Raw genomic sequence first — 21155 nt, 5'->3', positions numbered from 1 at the left:
TAAACACAATCTTATACAGCTTGAGAGGATTATGTTGTATTTGTTTTCATTTCCAGATAGACGAGTATGACGATTCTTATCAAATTCAAGAAATCAGCATTCCAGAGCTTTTTCTTGAGCAAAGGTTTAAATGCAGTAGCTCAGATCAATAACGTTGGGCCCTTCCTCTATGCAACAGTTTCAGTTTTAAAAGTAATCTATTGCAGAAGAATGTCCTGTAGGCAGGGTTTTATCAAAGTAAGGTTTCCTAAGGTTTCATTTTCATGCTGCATTACTGCCTTTCTGCTACTGCTACATCAATCTGCTCATCAAGTTGTCTAGACGGGTGCCAGGCGACTGAATGTTGGCACTCCTGTCTATTTGTATCTGTCTGTGGCCTGACTGCTGCCTAGTCTGACCTGCAGCCTTTCTAATTTGGTGATGACTAGCTCGCCCTCACGGCTGGGCAGCTGGAGCGTGAGTGGGATTCCAGGGATTTCCTTACCAGTCTGTCCACTGGGTTTGATGGTTGATACTGTATACATGCTTCAACCACATCGCACCCCTCTCCCCTGTGCTCCTCCTCCTCCTCCTCCTCAGACCCATGGGGAGCCCAAGGCACTAGCTCTAGAGTGCACCCTGGCATTGTCCCCCACACCCCCTCTGCCCCTTTGGTAAACTGAGATGCCAGGAATAATTGATGACAATGTGGGCCATGGTATCTGTCCAGGCAGGGCAGCAAACTCTTTCTCCGACCTCCTGCTGAGAGTACTGTCCTGCCACCTCCATTTGCTCTAATTGGGTTCAGCCAACTGCTCACTCACATCAGTCACTAGGCGCTAATGCATTTGATCTCATTAGTGAATTAAAAATGCTATTAATACCTCTCTATTGTAACTAGTGTGGATAGCTGATTATTCTGAGCGGTAAGTTGAGTTTGTCCTCATAATGATACAAATCATTTTGGCTGTAGCCCAGGAATGTTGCGTCTCTGCCAGCGTGATGCTTCCATGCTGTCTGTTTTAAAATGCCATTCACTGATGTTTGAGTTTTTTCCACTGCAAAAGCTAATAGATTAATAGATTCTTTAGGTTGAAACCTCCCCTCTCCCACCTGTAGGCCTTCTCTTTAGTGTTTCATTTCAGAATGCAGGAGAACTGTCTGACTCTAATCCATGGCCACAGAAGAGGTTTAAAACACTCTGGTTTCATCTAATCTTCCAGCTCAGACCTAGCTGAGCTTGAAACCAGTTTTCTCCATCATAGGAATGAACAAATAATGGTCTCTCCCAGAACTGCCATGAAAGGGGTCTGTGTGCTCTGTGGATTATAGAGCCCAGTGTTTTCTCTGTCTCCCTTTCTCAATTAGACTAAAAAGGATGAAAGGATGAAATCAAGACTTGCCTGTTGGTGCAGAGTTATACGTTCTTTAGTTATTGCTCAGGTCTGACTTTTTTGTTTTTGTTTAGTAAGTTAGTAGCTCAGCTTAGTGAGAGAGTCTTTACTCATGAATAGAAATGAAAAAGGAATCTGTCGTTTTAATTATATATTTAATAAATAAATGATGAATAAATACATGTGTAGGTAACAAAAAAAAAAAACGCAAACCAGAGGGTATCATTCCAGCGGAGCAGCCGACGAGAGGAGGACGAGAAAGAGCGCGAGACCAATATTTCTGCACAGGCAGTTTCACGGACAGCCCCAGTGCCGTGGATGCGGGTCCTTCCACTCCGGTCCATGCTTCTTATATACTCCGTGCTCGCAAAGCTGCCTGAGACTGAGACAGCTGTCAAAAGGCCGGTCTCCTACTAAGATGGTACTTTCTTATGTTTTGTTTAAAACACTATTCTTATTATGGCCTTGTTTTTGTACGATAGTAACGACGGTGCTCATGGCGTTGTTTGGTTGACAAACGTCGTTGCTAGCTTGTTGCTAATGTTGTGACAGTAATAACCCGAGTGTTTATAGACAGCAAATGTAGTGTAGAAATTTTTAACGGTCTGAGTCGGAAGGTCATGGCGTTTCTCTGCCGCATGGAGAGACAGGTTCATCAAAGTACAATGGTGCTTTTTAATGGAAACCTTCTCTATATCTACCTAAATTGCACAGATTTTATGTTCTTTGAAAATTATGTATCGCTCAGAGTGTAAAACAACAAAACACAATGTATAGAGAGTATTATAACTGCTTTATATAAATCATCTTATAGCATCCTACAGGAATAGTATGTTCCTTTTAGCAAACAGGCTCATGGAAACTGAGCTTTATTTGATATAGAGATATATAGTTATATATTTATATATTATTTGTATATTTACTAAAGTCCACAGTTTTACATGTAGGATGCCTGACAATTAGAAAGGCATTTGAAGCCTTTTTTTAATTTCATCCTGCAGCTCTTATTAGTCTCTTATCTTAAAAATTAACTAAACAAAAGCTCTTTGCTATGATCTCTGTTACTGTTGAAATAATTCCCATAACCCCATACCTTTTAATGCAGAAAGGAATATTTTAACTGTGAGGAGCTGAAATTTTTAAATTCATTTAGTTTTTTTTTTTCAATTTGGTGGTAGATCTTCAATTGACCTCTGGAAGGTGCTGCCATGTACAGATAGTTTGCAGTCTCTTGAAACTTTTCATCAGTCATTACTTGGTCTTCACGCTGTCGCTCATCGCACTGCTGATGATGACACACGTTGTAACTCTGGCCACTGCGTTTGTCAAGTATAGTGTCTGTTTCTTTCCTGTGTGCTTTATCCTCTTGATCCTCCTGTGCACAACGTCTTGTTGACATTACAACACTTGTTTTCATGTCTTTGCTGTATGGACACCAAAATCCTTACACTTCCAAAGTCCCTCACACCCAAAATGCGCGCTGATGTATGATGACAGTGGAGCTGTCAACCCTCTTGTGTCCCTTTATGCACGAGTGTTCAAGTAAATGACCTCATGGAGGAAATGGGTGATAATGCAAACAGATAAGGCTCCTGGTACCTGTTGACCACAGTCAGGACCTCCTAAATCAGGACTCTGACATAGTGCTCCATCAGGGCTTGCCTCAATGACACCCACAAGGCATTGAGCTGTTATCTGCAATGGCCCCTGCTTAGCATTCACGCCATTCACGCGAACAATGCCACCTCTTCCCGCTCATTGGATCTGTGACTGACAGTGGGTGTTGGTGCACTTGTGTCTTACTTCAGCCTCTATTGGACTCAGGCCTGTTTATCCAGGCCAGATGCCCCCACCAAGACACAATAAAGGGTGTGTGTCTTCCTCACCATTTCCTATGTTGTTTGTCTAACTGGACTTTTATAATAGAACTCCGGCTCCATTTGGCACTTTGGTTTCCTCCTCGGATGGATCTGTATTATTTGGAGGAAGGTTAGGACAGAATGGCTGACTAATGGTTGCAGCGCCAGTTCACCACCCACCCGCTGCCCAGTGAACGAGGTGGAAGTGTCCCCTTGGCAACATGGTGAAACACGAAGAAAACAGCAGATAAGACATGCGACAAATAGAAAATGACTAATAGCTGAGGTATGATGTAGCTGCAATGAACAGATTTCTGGTCTTTTTGACATTTCTGTTGGAATAGATTTAACAGAAAGGAAATAATACAAATCAAAAAGCTCACACTTCATTGGACATTTAGAATGAATCTTGTGAGCTATTTGTAATCTACTTTCAGTTTTCATCATGCTGCTCAGATATCATATTTGATGACGCTGATATGAGCATGGACTCCTGGGATCCCCTGTCTTCATAATGACTTCTGTGAAGCTGAGCTATTATAAAGTTTCTATAATAAACCCCTGTGATCAGTATATCCCTCCCTCCCTGCTCTTATTTATGAATGGCAGAATTTGACAGGGGGGCACCTCAGGTGAGTAGCTGCCGACCACATAATACCAGCACTACAGAGCCAAGTTAGGAATGTGAACAGGAGCCCACCCCCTTCAACTCTATTAAAAAAAAGCAGCATTGATGCCCCATATCATAACTAATGCCCTCTCTGTCCCCTCCCTCTTTAAGTCCTCAAATGTGCAGCGGTGCTGAGGAGAGGAATGGGTGCTGTAGTGGAAGGGGGGGCTTAGATAGTGGCTGCGTTTGATCTGAAGGTCGCCAGCCCCTTGCTGGTGTTGAGAGATCCTTGGCGGACGAGGCTGGCTCTTATTTAATAACATGAAGGGGAAGCGGACCTTTCTCTCATAATTAGGCCTAATTACCCACTAGGTGTGGACAGACAGCCCAAGAAGAGACAAACTGCCTTTATCCGTGGACTTAGAGTCAGATTACCCAGAGCTGTCTTATCTGTTACAGGGCCAGCAGGAGCCTCCGTCCTCTTCTTCTGCCTCTTCCCACTGGCTCCCGTTTCCAGCTCAGGTATATTAATCAGTCAGTCTGATTTATTATGGCTTGTTCATGACACACAGGTTTAATTAGGTCGAGCTGCAATTTCTGAGATTTTTCTTGTGGTCATGACTTTGCCTGTGTCTGTGTGTGGGGGTGCTTATCTATTGCTCTATCACTTAATTAGGGTTTATTAGGTTCATTAAAATGACAAAAAGAATTGAAGAGATATTATGACTTATCCTTTAGGACTTTTGATTGAGAATACCATCTATGCCAGCTACGTACACTACTTAGAGGTGGCCTTCACCAGAGATGTCAAATGTACAAGCTTGACAAGTGACTGAGTTGATTGTTTGTTCGTTCCTTCTTCTGTTAGCAGAGGACAATTTAGGGCTCCTTGCAAATAGATCTGAGTGACATCCTGCCACCGTCTTGTTTGTTTGCTCTATCGGTCTGCCCCTTCCTGCTGCTCGCATGTTTGTATTTGGGTTTGTGGGGTGACTTGTAGCCGCAACAACATCGCCATTGTTTAGGGCGATTTGGTGATTAGGAATGCTGACTAGTGGAAAACATCGGAGCAGTGCACTGATGAGACAGAGGGAGGCCAAAGTGGCTAATATACCAGTCTTTCAGATTCTTATGTGGTCTGACAGTTCTCGAAACCTGCAGAGTGATGACTCCTTCACAGTTCTGAGTTGGTGTGTTTGAATGACAGCGGATGTGATTGCCAGCGGAACGTTTCACAGTCCCCTGGTCTTTAAACAATGAAAACAGCCAGTATCAGAATGCTGTGTCCATGACTCACAGCTTCATGCTGGCGTGCTGCAAAAGGACAATAAGAGACGTGTAATCCACCTGTTATCAGGGTGCGCCTCCCCCTGTCACACAGGCACGGGAGTCTGGCTCCGGAATGCAGCCTTACTGAACCCCACCCACCCATTCGGAGGAGCTGCTGCTGCTGCTGAGCTGACTGACCCTCACAAATACGCAATTTTGCTCAAACCACGCAAAAACAAGTTTGGACAGTTTATGGCTGGACGGGTTTCTGTAGGTTTAGTTCAGAGAAATGGATGCTACTGTGTGCTAGCGTAAGGCTTGAATGGTCAGTATCTAATGCAGGCAGCCATGTGTGTTGGAATATAAACCTGCCAAACCAAATAATGTTTTGTTAAGTTACAGTTATGTTCAGTGTTTTTCTATATTAGACACAAACCTCCTGTGTTCTGCAACCAGTGTCTCTAAATTCAGAGTTCCTAATCACTAGTTGGGATTGACTGTGTCCTTGTGTGTCCCTCAGACTGTAGTGTAGCAGCCTTAATTAGGCAGGCTGGTCAGTTCTCAGTCTCTCCGCTTCACAGGTTCACATGGACAATTTAACCACTAACCTCCTGAAATAAGCTACCCATGAATGCCTTGGGCTCCAGTTTCAGTGTCTGCTGATTGCAGGGAGCAAGGGTTAAGATAAGTAAAAGTAGAAAAGGAGGGATCTGAGAAGGTAGGGAATGATGCTTTGGATGATTGAGTTTGTGCTTGTTAATCACATACTGTACAGTTTTCCATAAAATGCTCAAGTGACCTGTAGGGTTTTCATGCATCGACTTGAAGTGACTTAAAGACTTGTTTTCCTTTGGCCAACTAATCATCAGGGCACCATGAATGGCAGTCATAAACAGCATTCATCCAGTAGTTGTACTAAAGTGATAGCGTTTCAGGGATCACTGACAATCTCCCACATGTCAGTGTGCTGAACCGTGTTGATGCATCATTTCCCTGTAGCATGCCTGTGGTTAGTTGGGTTTCCTCAGTTAGCCAGCCTACAAACGACTTAAAAGCCTGAGCTGTTGCCCCTGCCTCTGGGACAACGGCTGTTGATCACCAGGAGTTAGGAGCCCAAGTCTCTGTGTTTACTGTAATTAAGCTGTCAGACGTTGTGATTTATGGCATACTGAGTAAAAGAGGTGTTATCACGTAGACTCGGTGGAGGAAGACCAAGAGAGAGCCACAGGGTTTGTAGCTAGTAACAATAGTGGAAATACAAACAGTGCATTTAACACAACTGTCTGAAGCGTGGAAGGGAATAGCTGTGAGGCAAAAGCTAGCTGCTCTCAAAAGTCCAGTCACAGAATTGCTGACTTAACAGAGCATCATTAATGTTTTCTGCATTAGTGTCTTTGAATAATGAGTATCTCTGAGCTCTTACCTTACTTTTCCTGTTCTCTGTTTTCAGCTGTCATCTTGGCAAGTTATGGCCTTTTTTTCATCCATATAGTGATTGTATCACCAAGAGATGGCTGGTCCTGCTCCAGCCCCCATCTACACCTTGAGGGGGTCCGGTGGGCCCCTTAACACCCTCCACTTCAACTGCCACGCAGGGGACGCGCCCCTCCTCTTTTCTGGGTTAGTCACTTAACTCAGCATCTAGACAGGTGTCTTTAACCGAGTACCTAGTAAGCTAGTCCATGAGGATTTGCTTTAGCACTGAGATGAATGAAGCAAGATGTGAGCAAATTTATTAGGATTGTTTATTAGGCAAGAGACAACCTTCCTATACTGTTGTTTGGTTCTACAGGTCAGGGAAGGGTGCCATCCATGTCTGGAACCTGAATACCCGGAGGGCTGAGAAGATCATTGAAGCTCATTCTGGTAGCGCAGTCATCTGGCTCAGCACACTGTCAACAGACGCCCTCATCAGGTCAGGATAACGATTATTTCGACATTGACCCACTGAGTAGGTTCCCTATTTAGTTTAAAATCCACTAAACAGGTACATGCTTATTAAATATCTTTGCTTACATTTGGGGAGCAGCCAAGGACGGGACATGCGTGTCTGCCTGTGGGACCTGGCTGAAGGTCGTAGTGAGGTGGTGGATTCCGTGTGGACCGGCAGTGTCGGATTCTGTCAGTGCTCCCTTCTGGAGATGAGTCCTGGGACCTTTCTGCTGGCGTTTGCTGGAGAACAGACAGAGGAGGTTTGTGCAATATTAAAAAATAAAGACCAGTCTTTATGAAAAATAAACATTAGACACTTCCTGGAACAAACAAGCCATGTTTCCAGTTTCCTACAAAGTGCAATTTATGTCGGTGAATGATAGCAGCTTAGTTGCCTATAAAATGTTTGCTTTTCATTTACAGCCATACAATATTTGTGGAATTTTACACATTAGAGATTGAGGATTAATGAATGGCTTATAATTAAAGGATGACAGTTTTCCTACTTGTTAAGGTGGATGTTTCATTTTCTGCCTTTGACTGCGGAGAAACTCAGGCCTGGTTAGATTGTATACTGCAGTGACCTCACATCCCCACTCTCAAGTCTTTAAGGGTTTTGTGTGAAGCCAGTATCTCAGCGGTGAGACAGCACGGTGAGAAGGCAGCCAGCGATTCAGCCATCTTTTATTGCCCCCAGATTCAAGTTACTTGTTCCACTGCGGAGGAGCCACACTTGAAAGGGACAGGGCAGTCACCTGATCCAGCCAAACGTGCCTCCGCTAACCCCAGTCCAGCAGGCCAGGCATGAGGGCGCCTGTGACTCCCTGCACCTCAATAATGCCATTGTCCCAACAGACAGACAGACAGAAACACACACACACACCCATAAAAGATAGACCAAAACAGACACAGCCGATTTTGTCATTTGTCTCTCCACGCCGTTCCTCTGACACAAATGGCCAAGACAGACACCTATCATGTATCTGCAAATAAAACGCCCACTTAAATGAATTCCCACTCGCCACAAAACATGCACAGTGACGTGATTTACTGCCATAAACAGCAGGCAGGTAGGTCAATATTTAGATATGTAACCAAGAAGACAGACATTTTCCTTTGAGCTTTTTCAGGTGGTTTTATGGTTTACTCCTTGCACACTGAGATTCCCGCCTGCCCGGATTGCTGCCATGGCAGAAACATTAATTAATAGTGTGGGTGTTTTTTTATGGGCAGTGTGATGCCACACAAGAACAGTGATCACCTGAGGCACAGAGAAGTCCTCAAAGGCCCTCTTTGTCAAACTTGCAGAAGTAAACACACAGGACAGATGTAGCCCAGCGCTAAAATACAAATTTCTCCCTTAAAGGCCTGTTTAATCTGAGGCCTAATGAGGATGAATATGCAGATCATCAGCACAGAGGAAGTTGAAGAAATTCGTTTAGGTAGTGGCGCGGGGTACAGGCCCACACTTCATCACGGGTTTCATTAGACTGTGTATTTTATCAGAATCAGTGCCAAAGTGTGCAGGAAAACACTGTTCGTGTCACAGGGTCAGGCTTGAGCAGGATTTATTATAGACAGTGGGACGGCTCCTCCATACTGATGGTGGTACTGCACTATAGCGCACTGTTTTTCAAGGCTTTCAGCTTTCATACATGCTTACGTATTTTGGGAGGCTAGAAAATTTGGAATAATGAGCAAATTTGTGGACTGCTCCTGATATTTATATCATGTTTTTTGCAAGCAGTCTGGAACCTATAGGCAGTAATTGCTTAGAAGTGGTTTGTCAAGCCTTTACTGCAGTTGCTTGTTTGTGACTCTTTGTCAGGCCTTCAGTCTTGTCTTCAGTAAGTGAAGTTTTTTTTTGTTGTTGTTGAGTTGAGGTCAAATGACTCGATCAGTTAAAAGTGTCTTTTCTTTCTTGAGTAGTTTTAACTCTCTTTTTGGGTCGTTATCCATCAGCTACCAAACACTAATGTACCTCTTACAACGACCTCCATGCCTCGATCTATCTGCTGGTTTGTTCATAGAGCAATGAGGAAACAGGCCATGTCTGTCTGTGCCACTACTTGTGAAGGTCAACGTGTTAATCTGTCTCTAGTGAGTGACTCGTGTTTTCTCTGCAGGTCAAAATTATTGAACTTCCCAGTAAGACTCCAGTCTGCACACTGGTTCCAGATGCTAAGCTGGGAATGGTCATGTGTATAAAACTGTGGCAGGTAAGTACCAGATACTCTAGTTCACACATCTTCTAGTAACTAAGAGACATTGTTGAATGCACATGAAAGAAGTACCTGTTCGTATCAGCAGCTTATGACAAGGTGCATAAAATGAACAGGTGGTTCTCGGCTATACATCAGCCTGCAGCTGTACATCCAGTCTGATCCAAGAAGAACGTTTGCTTTTTGTTTTAGAAATGCCTTCGAAACTTTAGCATTTCAGCAGTTAAGGAGACCCTGTAATTACGTCTAATTATTAACTCTGCTGCAATTTGGAAGGAATATTTGCACATACTGTATTATAGGTTGTAAAGTTTACAGGCAACAGAAATCAAAACACAGCTCATGATCTCAAAGCCAAAGAGAGCATTGTTGCTGGTCTGTACACATTCAGTCCCGTATTCCTATAATACCAATTAAAGCTACTGTACTTAAATAATCTACTGTAAATACAAAGGCCATAAAAATAAATTGATATTTGTGTTATTACTGTAGAGGCATGAGTCTCTCAAAGCATGCTGAAATTGTTTGTGTTACACCCTTCTTTCATCTGATTTATTCATCCGTCTGATTTATTAACAGACACTTTCAAGTGTTGAGTTCCAGGAAACATAAAGATCAATTATATAATTATAAATAATATAATCTTATAGTAATATTGCACAGGCATATGACTTCAAAGCCAAACAGTCCAGGTGATTCTAAATCATTTCAGACCGATTCCTTTCAAAGTTAAAGCACGTTCATCTGTTAGACTGACTGAGGGCCTCGACTTTCCAAGAACTGGGGAACAACTGAAAACCCAGTGTGAGAATTTTTCAGCAAACACACACACTTTCATATGCTGCTTTCTTTAATCCTACGCAGCACGAGGAAACTGCTGACTCTGTCGTCCTCTCTCCATCTCGCCTCATGTCTTACACTCTAAAAAGAAGTCAACCATAATTATCTCCTGTCTCTGTCTTCTCTTTCAACATCCCTCCCTCTTTCCTTCACACTTTAGAGATAGGAAGTAACTATACTTCATTGTTTTCAGCATTGTTTTATCAACAGATTTGCTGTCGGCCTATAGACCCTAACTTGATGAAGTTTAGGGAAGAGATTAAATGCTGTGTTAAAATCAGCTTTCTTCTCAATTCCCCTTCCCTTTAGCTAAATCCACCCTGGCCTTCAGTTCATAGGATGAGCCACGGTGCAGTACTGTATGCCTAAATGGTGACAGAGCACAGCTCTCTGCGTGTGATTGGCTGTGAGGAGGAGAACAATACAGCAGGCGAGGACGAAGAAAGTGCCTCCACATGTGGGTTTGAGGGGGATGCAGGACTTGGCCAGGGGACAGTATTGATGTATTATGTGCAAGGGTTCTAATGTGAACAGAGGCTGGCTGGGAAAAGGAAATGTTCCTATACAGATATCCATCACTCTCAGCTCATCACCTTGCTGCCTCGTGGCCATGACATCATGGACTGGGACAAAAAAACTGGAGAAACTATTGGTTCCTTATGTTGAAACAGTGCCTGCCTGGGGCCTGTGGCAGCCACATCAGTAAACAAGCCATTGGTCTCAGGGTTGATTACGTGCATACGTCTGATTTTATTTGGTTATTTATTTTGCTGTATTGGTTTATTTGACAGGGACAGAACACATTATTTAACCGAAACCAATAAAGGAGTGAATTTTTCTTCGTGGCCACATGGTAAAGTGACAGCGAATAAAATGACAACTCCTTTAGATTCCTGTATAGAAAAAATCGGGTACACCTCCACCAACAGGCAACATGGGCATCCGTGGGTGGGTGGGTGCTGTGGGTGCACAGTTGGTCGATATGTCGAAGTGTCCTTGGGCAGGACATTGAACCCTAAGGTGCTCTTGGTGTTTCAAGCAAACAAGCATCAGTGTGTGAATGTGAGAGTGCATGGGTAAATGAGCCAAAGAGAAGCTACTTTAAAGCGTATAAAGAGTATAAATGTGGACCATTTACCACTAATACTAAATACTCAAGTTAATACTAATGTGACAAAAACAGAATTTCATCAAAAATATTGGAGCACTATGTGCTTTCATAAATAGAAAAATCCATGAAATGTTTCTTCCTTTTGTCTAAAAGTTTGTCTTAATTCTAAAAAAAATACTGCAACAAGTAAAAACTCTGCTTTTAATGTACTGTACAGTAGCCTTGCCTTTAAAAAAACAAAGCAAAATTAAAAATATTCAATTTCAAATCAATATCATCGAATTGAATTATATCAATTAATGAATTAAACATAATTTGTCGCTTTACACTGCTTTTCATAAGCAGACTGACTAGAGCAGATTTAATTCCCACAGGCCTGATGAGTTCTGTGTAGTCTCTTTAAAGCTTCATTATATTTTGTTTTAAAATATAGTTTTTCAGATCAGAATAATAGAACAGCGCTGGCATCAGGACAGAAAAGACTCCTAGCCTTTGAGAATCTACCCATTCAACTGAAGTGTTTTTTTGCTTCTTACTACATCTAACAATTTTTTATGTTTACTAAAGGTTCTTGTGAATATTAGGGCTGTGGTGCTTTGGCAGAGGACCCTGGGTTGTTTTCTCAGTCAAACAAAACATAAACTCTTTATCATTATCAGGAACAAATAAAATGTTAGTAAGCATGCAGAAATCAACAATCTTACCAGTCACCAGGAATCATACTTTATTGGATTTATCTAATGTAACAAAATAGTTCAATTTATGAATGACCATGTACTGTATGCTGTGTATAATATCTATAAAATATGTTCTGTAAATACATTAGGAAATGGTGGTATATGTAAACCTTAACTTAGAAAAGTCACTATCAAATAGTAATTGCTTTCAAACAAATTAAACAAAACAAACCATTTAACAAGTTTACAAGTTTTTTATTATATACTGTAACAACACTTTATACACTATATAACAAAACTTTCAGCAATTATCTGGAGCTGAATCAGCAATTAATATATTTGTTACTCTAGGTTTCAGTTCTTTTACGTTATCTTGTGCTAATAAATTTGTGATGAGGTAAAAACTCATAGGGATTAAAGGCTATGTAGATTTATGGTTCAGCAACTGTTTATGTTGTGTCTGTTTGTTAGCGCTTCTCTTTTTGCCGCCATAGGTTACATGTTTGCTTGTCAGCTGCGAAGGGCCTCCACAAATGTGATGACACACGTCAGCTAAACGGGTTTTAGCATGACGCTTGACAAGTTTCAAATGGGAATTATGTTATTGTACTGTAATAGCACAGACGTTGATGTGATACAATGATGGATTCAGGTCGCTTACTGTACATTGTAACATGTTTTTCTGGCGCTCGTGCTTTTCTCTGAAGCATTTCATAAAACCAGCTTTGCAAAAGTGCCATGGGTCAGAAGTCTATTAACAGGTTAAGCCCCAGCTTGTTGCCAGTCTGGAGAAGACCCTACTTTAGTTGTGGCTCTTCAACCAGCTCCTTTCGTTCTGTCTGTGCAGCTACTCTGTGGTGATGAATCTCCTCCCGAGGCCCAGCCCCACTCCAACAGAGAGCCCTCTTGTAGAAAGGCCTGTGGAGGATATAATGAATTAGGTGTCTACTCAGGGTTCCCTGACCTCTGACCCATGACATCATCAATCAAGGAGGTCCTACAGTTAAGTGAAACGGTGGGCCCCAAACCTGGAACGCTTAGCCCGGGCCCTGCCGGCAAGCGGGGGCCCCTGATTTTTACTTGTTTTTATTTGTTTTCATAATCCCTTAGTGTCCGTCCTCGCTGATGTGTTTGGAAGGAATACATGACTGTGTCTATAATTTGTTTAAAGCTGGGAGAAGACAAATATAGAGCGCTAAGTGAGAAGAGGACTTGTAGATGGATGAAAAAGTGGCAGACATGGCCCCCTCGCACACATATGGAACCCCCACCCCCCACTCCAGTTTTGGCACGGCACAGCGCTGGTCCAGAAAACCTGCTGGTAGCTTAAAGCAAAGGCACGAGTCAATATTAAGTGCTCTCTCTATATGTGCTGTTTATTCATGTTTTTGTGTTGTGTGTCGTGCCACAGGCCTGTGTTATGACTTGGAAGAGCGCCTATGATGAAGTGTGTAGTGTAGGAGCAATAGGAACAGTTTAAAGCTCACAGAAGATTGCACCCTCCTTCTCAATTATTAGTTCTCGGGTATTTGTCTTTTCTTTCTCAGTTTATTTAATCAGCACAACCTTATAGTCCTATTCACTGAAGGGATTTACATTTTCACCGTCTACTTTGTTTGGATCATTCCATTTCCTTGGTACTCGCTGTTCTCGTGAGCAAATGTCATTGGGTTTGTGGCTGACGCCTGTTTCTGCACCTGTTTTCATTTAATTTCATGTGAATGGATTCACAAGTTATAAATATTGTAGGTGAGAAGGATAATAAAAAAAATGTCCAAAAAAACCCCCAGTCACATACAAAACGAGCTCTGTAGCTCAATAATATATACGAGGAGCAGAGTGAGAAGTGGTGTAATGGAGTGCTGGCTGGAGAGCGCAGAGGTCTGATGAATGGAGGCCACAGCGTCTCAGAGTGTCAGCGGGAGCTTCCAGGCTGATAACCTCTGCTCTCCCAGCTTCTAGCGCAACACAGCGGTTTCTGCGGTTTCGACTACGCCGTCTCGCTGCTCTTCATGTCCTATCTTCGCTGTCTAGCCTCCTCTAACTTATTATCCATTGCTTCCAGCCAGATTCAGCTCCCGGGCCTTTGCTGTTGGCTGGATATGAAGACGGTTCCCTGTTGTTGTGGGATGTAAACCAGACATCCAAGCTGAGTCAAGCCAAAGTCCACCCTGGACCTGTCATGTGCCTCGCCTTGGACACCAAGCGTCTAAGAGGCGTATCAGGTTCCTCCGAGAAGACGCTCACCTCCTGGATAATGGACAAACAGAGCAACCTGCAGGTCAGCATAAGAGTGGCTTTGATTTGATCTAGTGGACTGCCCGCAACAATAAAACTGTATTAAATATAAATATTATTGCAGCATCATACAATCTCCTAGATGTTGGGAGTACATTCCTGTGGAAAGTCAATATTCAGTGGATATCCTGACAGCAATTGTGTGTAATTTAATTTCTAAACCGTTTTTAGGTTGAAATAGGCAGAAATGTACATTTCATGATCCTGTTTTTTGAACCAATGGTTAAGGCTTGTCATCTACTTCATTATATGCAGCATATAGTGTTTGGTTATGGTCTTAAACCCCTTTGCTGATAACTGTTGCTCAGCAGAGTCAGTTGAATATTATAAAATATTATTTAACAAAACAAAGTCGTGGTGAAGAGGGGGGGGGGGTGGGGAGGGCGGAGGAGTGTTGCCTTTCTCTGCGCTCTCTTGGAAAACATCAGGAGCCAAAGAGGAAGAGGCTCGGCAGGGCTCCGGGGGGCCATAAATCACCTGCTGGTTACACAGCATTGGCAGGGCCAGGGGCCAAGGGCTGTCACTCCAGAGTCCAACCACCTCCGAATAGACAGACTTGCACGTTTACCTTAGACTAAGATAATATTCTTCTAATGTTAAATTAGCAACATCACAAAATGTTAATTGTTTATGAAATTTTATGCATTTATTTAAAAAAAATCATTTAGCTGTTAAAGTAGCAGCTTTCCTCTGGCAAATGCAGTCTCCCACGCGCGATCCAAACTACAGAGCATCAAGTCTCACGCTAGAGGAGATCACTTCAGCTTTCTCACATAATTCAGTTTTCATAACTGTCAATGCTGCAGATGCTTAATGCCTCATTTAGAGCTATATTTTGTCTTGATTTCATAAGCAGAGGAGAATGCTCCCATTTCTCATCCAGCCCCCGATGAATAAAAGCTGAGGCTGACGTGGTGCGGTCCGGCACAGTTAAAGGGCTGTTATTCTTTCCAAAACTTTACAAATGCTTGATTTAGAAATATTTGCAAAGCTTCATTTTCTAATCCTAAAAATTTGTTCAGAAAAACATTATGAAAGATTTGATTTAATACACCAAATACAAGAGTATTGGCGTTATTCGGTTTATTTTGCTCAAGCAACAAAATATTGATACAGCGTGTAATCCGGGACGAGGACGTCAGAGGGAGAAGAGGGAAAAGATCCAAGAGGGCCTTTAAATTATCCTGAAGTGCAGCTCAGTGTGACGTCCAGACAGCTATCCTCAGTTCTTCCCACAAAAGTATTTTTGTGTGGTAGCTGTAAACGGGCGGGGGGACCTGCCGGGTGGCGGACCCAGGCCTGGGTCCTGACGGACGACCCGTGAGAGGTAATAAAAATATCAAAACCTCTGAGGCCCCTTAACCAAACAAAAAACACATCTGCAGTAAAGGGAACAGTAGTTCACAGTGGGAGGCTGCAATAAAGAGCGAGGAGGCCGAGTGCCACAGCATCCCACTTCCCACAAATTACCCCTGCGATGCGGCTCGGTGCAGTGCAATCGGCTGGCAGGGCGGATGGATGCTTCCTGCGAAATGGAGGGGAAACTGGATGTGACACGACACAGTGCAGTTATGATTTAGTGAGGCTGAAGGGCTGTGAAGGGAGCTTATCAAGGCCAGATAAAGACAGATAGGCTAAGGAATGGAGGTTAATGTATTACACATGGCTCCCAGAGCCTTTTATCTGCTGCCTGACCTGGCTGGTTTGGTCTCGTAGTGTTGAGGCGTCATCCTCAGCCCTTTTTTCTCCTCCCCCCACCCCAAAGCTGGCCTTCGGGGAATGTGTCGAGGTGAGAGTATGACGGTGTGGGTGTTAGTGTTTACAAGCTGTTAAGCCAGATGGACGTATACTTAGGCAGCCAGTCGAATGTATTGACAAATGCAATGACAGGTTGCTGTAGCAGGATAAAAAAAAGGTTGTGGACTAGAGGAAGAGGGAGCTGGTAGGGACAGAGGAAGATTAGCAGCATAAATCAAGCATGGTTGACAGCAGGCTGATGACAGTTCTCTGCAGGAGGAGCTGCGGCTCTGCTTTATACAGTGTAAAACCATTCCCACTGTCTCTCACTCTCCTGCACGGTGTCATCTGCAAAGTCTTGCACCCAGCAGCCAATGACTTTCTGACCTGATGCACGGGTCAGGACATATGCGTCCCTGCCTTGGTTTGTCAGTGGACTGATGTTTGTCCAAACTGGCTGTCAAACAAACGATGGCTGTTTTTCTTGAGCGCCCTTTCCCTTTGTATTCTGAAAAGGACTGCTCACCTGTCTGACACATCCATCTGCTGTCAGCCGGATCCGCGCTCTGACAGGGCAGGTGACAAAAGGCTGTAATCTCCGCGCCGCTGATTGTTATTCAGGGAAAGGGCGTGTCAGAAATACCTGCGCGAGGCCTCGCAGACGCTCGGGCTCGAGTGAGTGAGCGATGACGGGGCGCGTCAGTGCGAACACAGGATCCGCGCTCGCACTGACAGCAGGGGGAAAAGCGGAGCGGGGCCCGAGTGGCACCTGCCAAGCGGACGCTCCGTTTGAACATTTCCTCCATAGGTGAGATGTTACGAAAGGGGGGGGATCCTGAAGTGCACGCTCGTATGGGCCCCGTCAGAGCAGCGCGGCCCCGTGCACCCAGCTGCTGAGCAGAGCTGCTCGTCCTCTGACAGCTGGGAAGGTTGGCACTCGGACAGCGAAGCCTGCTGTGTTTGTGTGTGCATGCTGTAACGAAGGCCAGGCTTTACAGTAAAAAAAAAGGAATGATGAAGCCAAAAGACAGATTCTTTATATGATGAGATACAGTAGTAAAGACTCAACAGGAAGGGACACCATCAGTGAAGTGAGCAAAGGCTCCTAGATTAGAACTAATGAATTCAATTACAGATGGAAACATGAATGCATCGCGTAGAACAGGCAAAAAGACCACAACTAATTTAGCATTTTAAATTGGTTTTGCACACTTCTGACTTACTAAACATAAGTTTTTGATTTTAAAAATGGACTTTCATAAATCATCAATTTTGTACTAGTTTCAAAAATCCTTTTGATTTCTAGCTCAATGTGCAAAACACAACAATTTTACTTTTTACTTTACAATTTTAGAGGTGTTTGTGTCCTGGTAGATATTGACCTTTACCACCAATTTCCATATATAGGAAGTGGGATGCTGTGGCACGTAGCTTCCTGAGTCTTTACTGCTGAAACTAGTTTCCGAATAAACTACTTAAAATGCATTTATAAGAGTTCTGTATTATTTTTCATGACTTGATGGATCAAATGATTGGGGAAAATAAAATTGTGGAAAATGCAAATAGCCATTATCTGGACCTAAAGGTGAACCTTTCAAGGTATTTGTTTGTTCTGTTGTTCAACTAAACAATCCAGAAGTTTGTATTTGACAGCTTGAAATGACTCATGGAAACTTTAATTTGCCATTTTCTTTTTTAATCAGCCAATCAATAAATAAGCTAATCGTTTCAGCGCTGCTGCTGCTGTCACGCTGCCACTTAAAATCAGAGCTCACACATTAGGACCCTGCCTCACATGCTTGCGCCATCAATTATGCCGCAAGCATTTCTTTCTCACCACATTTCCATGGTCTTGCTCAGCCCGTAGAAAGTAAAAACAATTAGCCCGCCAGCCCTGCTGAATGACCACTGCTACATCATTAGCCATTTTGCTTACAATTGACCCTTTAATGAAACAAATGCCTTTTCCTGACACAAACTATGGGAAGCAAAACAAACAAAAACAGACACTTAAAGCCATCATTATCAGGCCTCTAATGCAAACCAGATGGGGAGAGGTAGGGACATACCAACTTCCTGAGGTAATAAGCTCTAAACAGTCTTTCACCCCTTAGGTTTCTCTGTATCCCTGTATGGGACTTGTTTGGTCTCACCAGCCACGCGCTGTTATGCGCCGTTGGTTGTAACGATGATAGTTTGAATGAATGAAATAACATCAATAGCTGCTCTGAACTGAGCTTTGCTGGTAAGCTCAGCTTTCTGGCTCGGTTTTGATCAATGACATTCCTCCCTGCTCTCTCTCTCCCTTGCATTCCACTTTATCCACTTGGGCTATGAGTACCTGGCTTATATCTTCCACATGCAGCCTGTGGATGGTTCCTGCCTGGAGCAGGAGCATGTAGATAAATTCTCCACTGTCTCCTCTCATCCAAGGCCATTAGTCTCCTCAGACACAACTTATGAAGTCAATTTTACGCTGTCCAGTTTGATTTTAGCTCCCATATCCAGATGTTTGTGTCCCTTCTAGTGATCCAGGGGAGATCCCTGCGCCGCAGAAAGAGCACGTTCGCTCCCCAGGAATGCCCATCACACGCGGCCCTTCAGATAGTGATCTTTACCACCATTCATTATACTATGTCACAAAGTTGCCCCTTTAGAGAGATTGATACAGTCCTTGGGACACTGTAGATCACAGGGAGAGGGAGCTGTGGCTAATCTTTAGCAGGCAGACGCTACAGCGGTGTATTTATCGTGTCTCTTCTTACGCTGACCAGACCTTTCAGTGCAAATATAATTCATCAGAGGTGCTTAAAGCAACAAGGCCTCCGCAAACAACCTTTTCAGCGAGATGGTCTTTCTCCTTCTGGCAAACGGTGACAAAGGTAGCTCGAAGTCCTGCCGTGTTCCCCCCCCAACTCTAAACCAAATAGGAGTACGCAGAGAGATGTGCTCATGCACGTAATGCTTTATGGCCGATGACTGAGCCCAGGAGTCTACAGCCAGGTTGGACAGACATCCAGCTTCACACTTGGGCCTCAGTCATCGGATCAGCTGATGATCTTCCCTGTTGGTGTTTATGTTGGCCCCGGCACCCCAGACGACAGTGATTAATCGACTAACTGACCTAATTAGCTCCTCTCTTCATTTATGGACAGTAGGTCACCGCAGAGAAATTGCTGATGCGAAAAGTGTCTCAAGTGTGTGTTTGATTCCAGTACTTGGTAAAGTCCTCTCTTCCTTTGTGGTTTTACAGCTCCGGGACTGTGTGACGCTGGTCAACCCTGGGGTTTCCCAGCTATGTATCAGGGAGGACGGTAAGCTTCTGGCGTCAGCAGGCTGGGACCATCGCGTGCGGGTATTCGGCTGGAGGAAGCTGAAACCGCTGGCAGCGCTTCAGTACCACACCGACATGGTGCTAAGTGTGGCCTTCGCTGACCACCAGGACCCTAGACACAGACTGCTGGCCGCTGGATCTAAGGACCAGAGGATCACCCTGTGGTCTATATACAACCAGCCAACCAGCACTGGCTGAGCCCCTGAGCTCTGGGAGGATACAGACTTTTAATCTGTATTTGCTCACCTGTCATCGTTACTGATGCGGTGTGGCTCTAAGACTTTTATATTTGTATTACTCCAGTCACAGAACCAAAACATTCATCGCTGTCATTTTAGAGGAAGAGCAACTGCCGTGTATTTCCCAAAATTCTGAAGTGCTCTGCTGAACAGCAAACCAAAATATAACCCATCCAGCTCAATGTGACCCAAAATGTTAACATTACTCTTATTGATTAATACAGCATGTGAATGTTAAATGCTAAATGATGATAAATGAATAGGAAATAATTAAATCCACTTTACTGTATTTGTGTATGGCCAATGCAGAACAGTCATCTTAAAACATGTAAGTAAAAGTTGCATGTATACAAATATATTTTTACTGGTTGGACATCCCACAATAGCTTCAGATCAGCAGTGTGCTTAAACAACATGCTAGGTTGTTGAAAGGAAAATAAATACGATGTGCCGCACAATTGTCTGCGATGTAACCCATTAGAGCTGCACACTCACTGTTTCTCTTGCTGCTCAGCCAACTGAAATAACATCTTATAAATAGTTTATTAGGCACAAGCTCACTTTTCCACCGTCTGTCTTCCAAAGCCAGATGTGATGCTTTGTGACTGTGTTGACTTATCTGATGGGAGATTTGCTCCAGTGGACTTGAATTTGCCGTGTGCGACGCACCTGAGCTGCTGTGTAATCCCGTGTTGTTGTAGCAGGTCTGTGCTGAGCGCACGGCCCTCCAGCCTGACCCGCGCTGTGTTGATCCAACAAGGTTAATCACAGCAGGGCCGCGGAGAACAGGGGGGTGACGTGCGGCCGCTGTCCTTACTTAGTGCTACGTCGTTATGAGCCGAGTCCCAGAGAAATCGAGGGGTTGTTTTTCTGTCTAGTTTTTCTACTTACATCTCCTTGAATCGATGAGCAGCATGGGAGCTCATGTGTTAGAGCACAGTGCTGAAAGGCCACGAGCCAGGGCTTCAAACGCTAGACGTTCTGCCTCATAAAGGCTTGGCCTGGTGGGATGACCTTGAGTTGGGAAGCGCACCACGCTGTGCAGGGAAATCAAAGAGCCTGACAAGCTACTGGTAAAGGAACAACCTCAGCTCTTTAGCAAACGGGAAACACAAGGTCTTTTGCTAAACAGGCTGTGATGCTACTGTCATGGATTAAAGTTATGACTGCAGGGTTCTTGTTGATTGTATTTAATGTTTTATGATTATTATGTACTTGAAAATATTTTCGTCTTATTTTGAAAAGCCAATAAAGCATTTTCTTGCTTAGTCTTCCTTGGTCTCTAGTGACTTCGCTGCCGAGCTTTGTCCCTGACCCCACCAGTGACATCTTCAGGGCATAATAGCTTCCTAACTCTGCTGTTGGCTTTGAACAAACACTCGACGCGGTGCGAGCCAGCTTCCGTTCGCTCTGATAAATCAGTGTACTGGTGCAATTGCGCTGAATGAGCAGACACCAGCTCGCCGGCTTTGCAAGTGACTGGTGGAACTCGTAAATCACTCCATAATAGATCATTTAGGAAGTCAATAAATGGACAGAGCGACCGTTCGCACAATGGAGCTTGTGCTTCACTTATCACCTAACGTGCGTCTTCCTCGGCCTCTGAGGTCAGAGGTCAGCCAGGCTTTGGAATAGCCCATAATCCTTGGGGATA

General features: G+C 43.8%; 1 protein-coding gene across 4 annotated transcripts; it reads left to right on the top strand.

Annotated features, from left to right (window-relative positions):
* Positions 1 to 1640: 1640 nt before the first annotated feature.
* Positions 1641 to 20772, top strand: gnb1l (guanine nucleotide binding protein (G protein), beta polypeptide 1-like). 4 transcript variants are annotated; one of them, XM_029163287.2, is made up of 8 exons: positions 1641 to 1794; positions 4302 to 4364; positions 6604 to 6731; positions 6904 to 7026; positions 7141 to 7303; positions 9170 to 9262; positions 13959 to 14174; positions 19182 to 20772. In XM_029163287.2, the coding sequence occupies exons 3-8, from the start codon at positions 6622 to 6624 to the stop codon at positions 19458 to 19460; spliced, it is 984 nt and encodes a 327-aa protein (XP_029019120.1). In that variant the 5' UTR covers positions 1641 to 1794; positions 4302 to 4364; positions 6604 to 6621; the 3' UTR covers positions 19461 to 20772. The 4 variants fall into 4 exon arrangements, with proteins under 4 accessions (XP_029019120.1, XP_029019118.1, XP_029019119.1 ...); XM_029163285.2 differs by having other exon boundaries at positions 6562 to 6731; XM_029163286.3 differs by lacking the exon at positions 4302 to 4364 and having other exon boundaries at positions 1647 to 1794; positions 6562 to 6731.
* Positions 20773 to 21155: the final 383 nt, after the last annotated feature.

The sequence above is a fragment of the Betta splendens genome, chromosome 9 (assembly GCF_900634795.4).
Source record: "Betta splendens chromosome 9, fBetSpl5.4, whole genome shotgun sequence".
Classification (NCBI taxonomy): domain Eukaryota; kingdom Metazoa; phylum Chordata; class Actinopteri; order Anabantiformes; family Osphronemidae; genus Betta; species Betta splendens.
The sequence above is the reverse complement of the archived record's forward strand: the minus strand, read 5'-3'. Positions and strand labels throughout refer to the sequence as shown.

What these genes read in the sequence shown, in the direction of transcription:
- gnb1l (XM_029163287.2), top strand. Translation starts at nt 6,622, where the DNA reads ATGGCTGGTCCTGCTCCAGCCCCCATCTACACCTTGAGGGGGTCCGGT. An exon ending in TCAACAGACGCCCTCATCAG is followed by an intron (nt 7,027 to 7,140) that starts GTCAGGATAACG and finishes TTTGGGGAGCAG; the next exon opens with CCAAGGACGGGACATGCGTG. An exon ending in ACAAACAGAGCAACCTGCAG is followed by an intron (nt 14,175 to 19,181) that starts GTCAGCATAAGA and finishes GTGGTTTTACAG; the next exon opens with CTCCGGGACTGTGTGACGCT.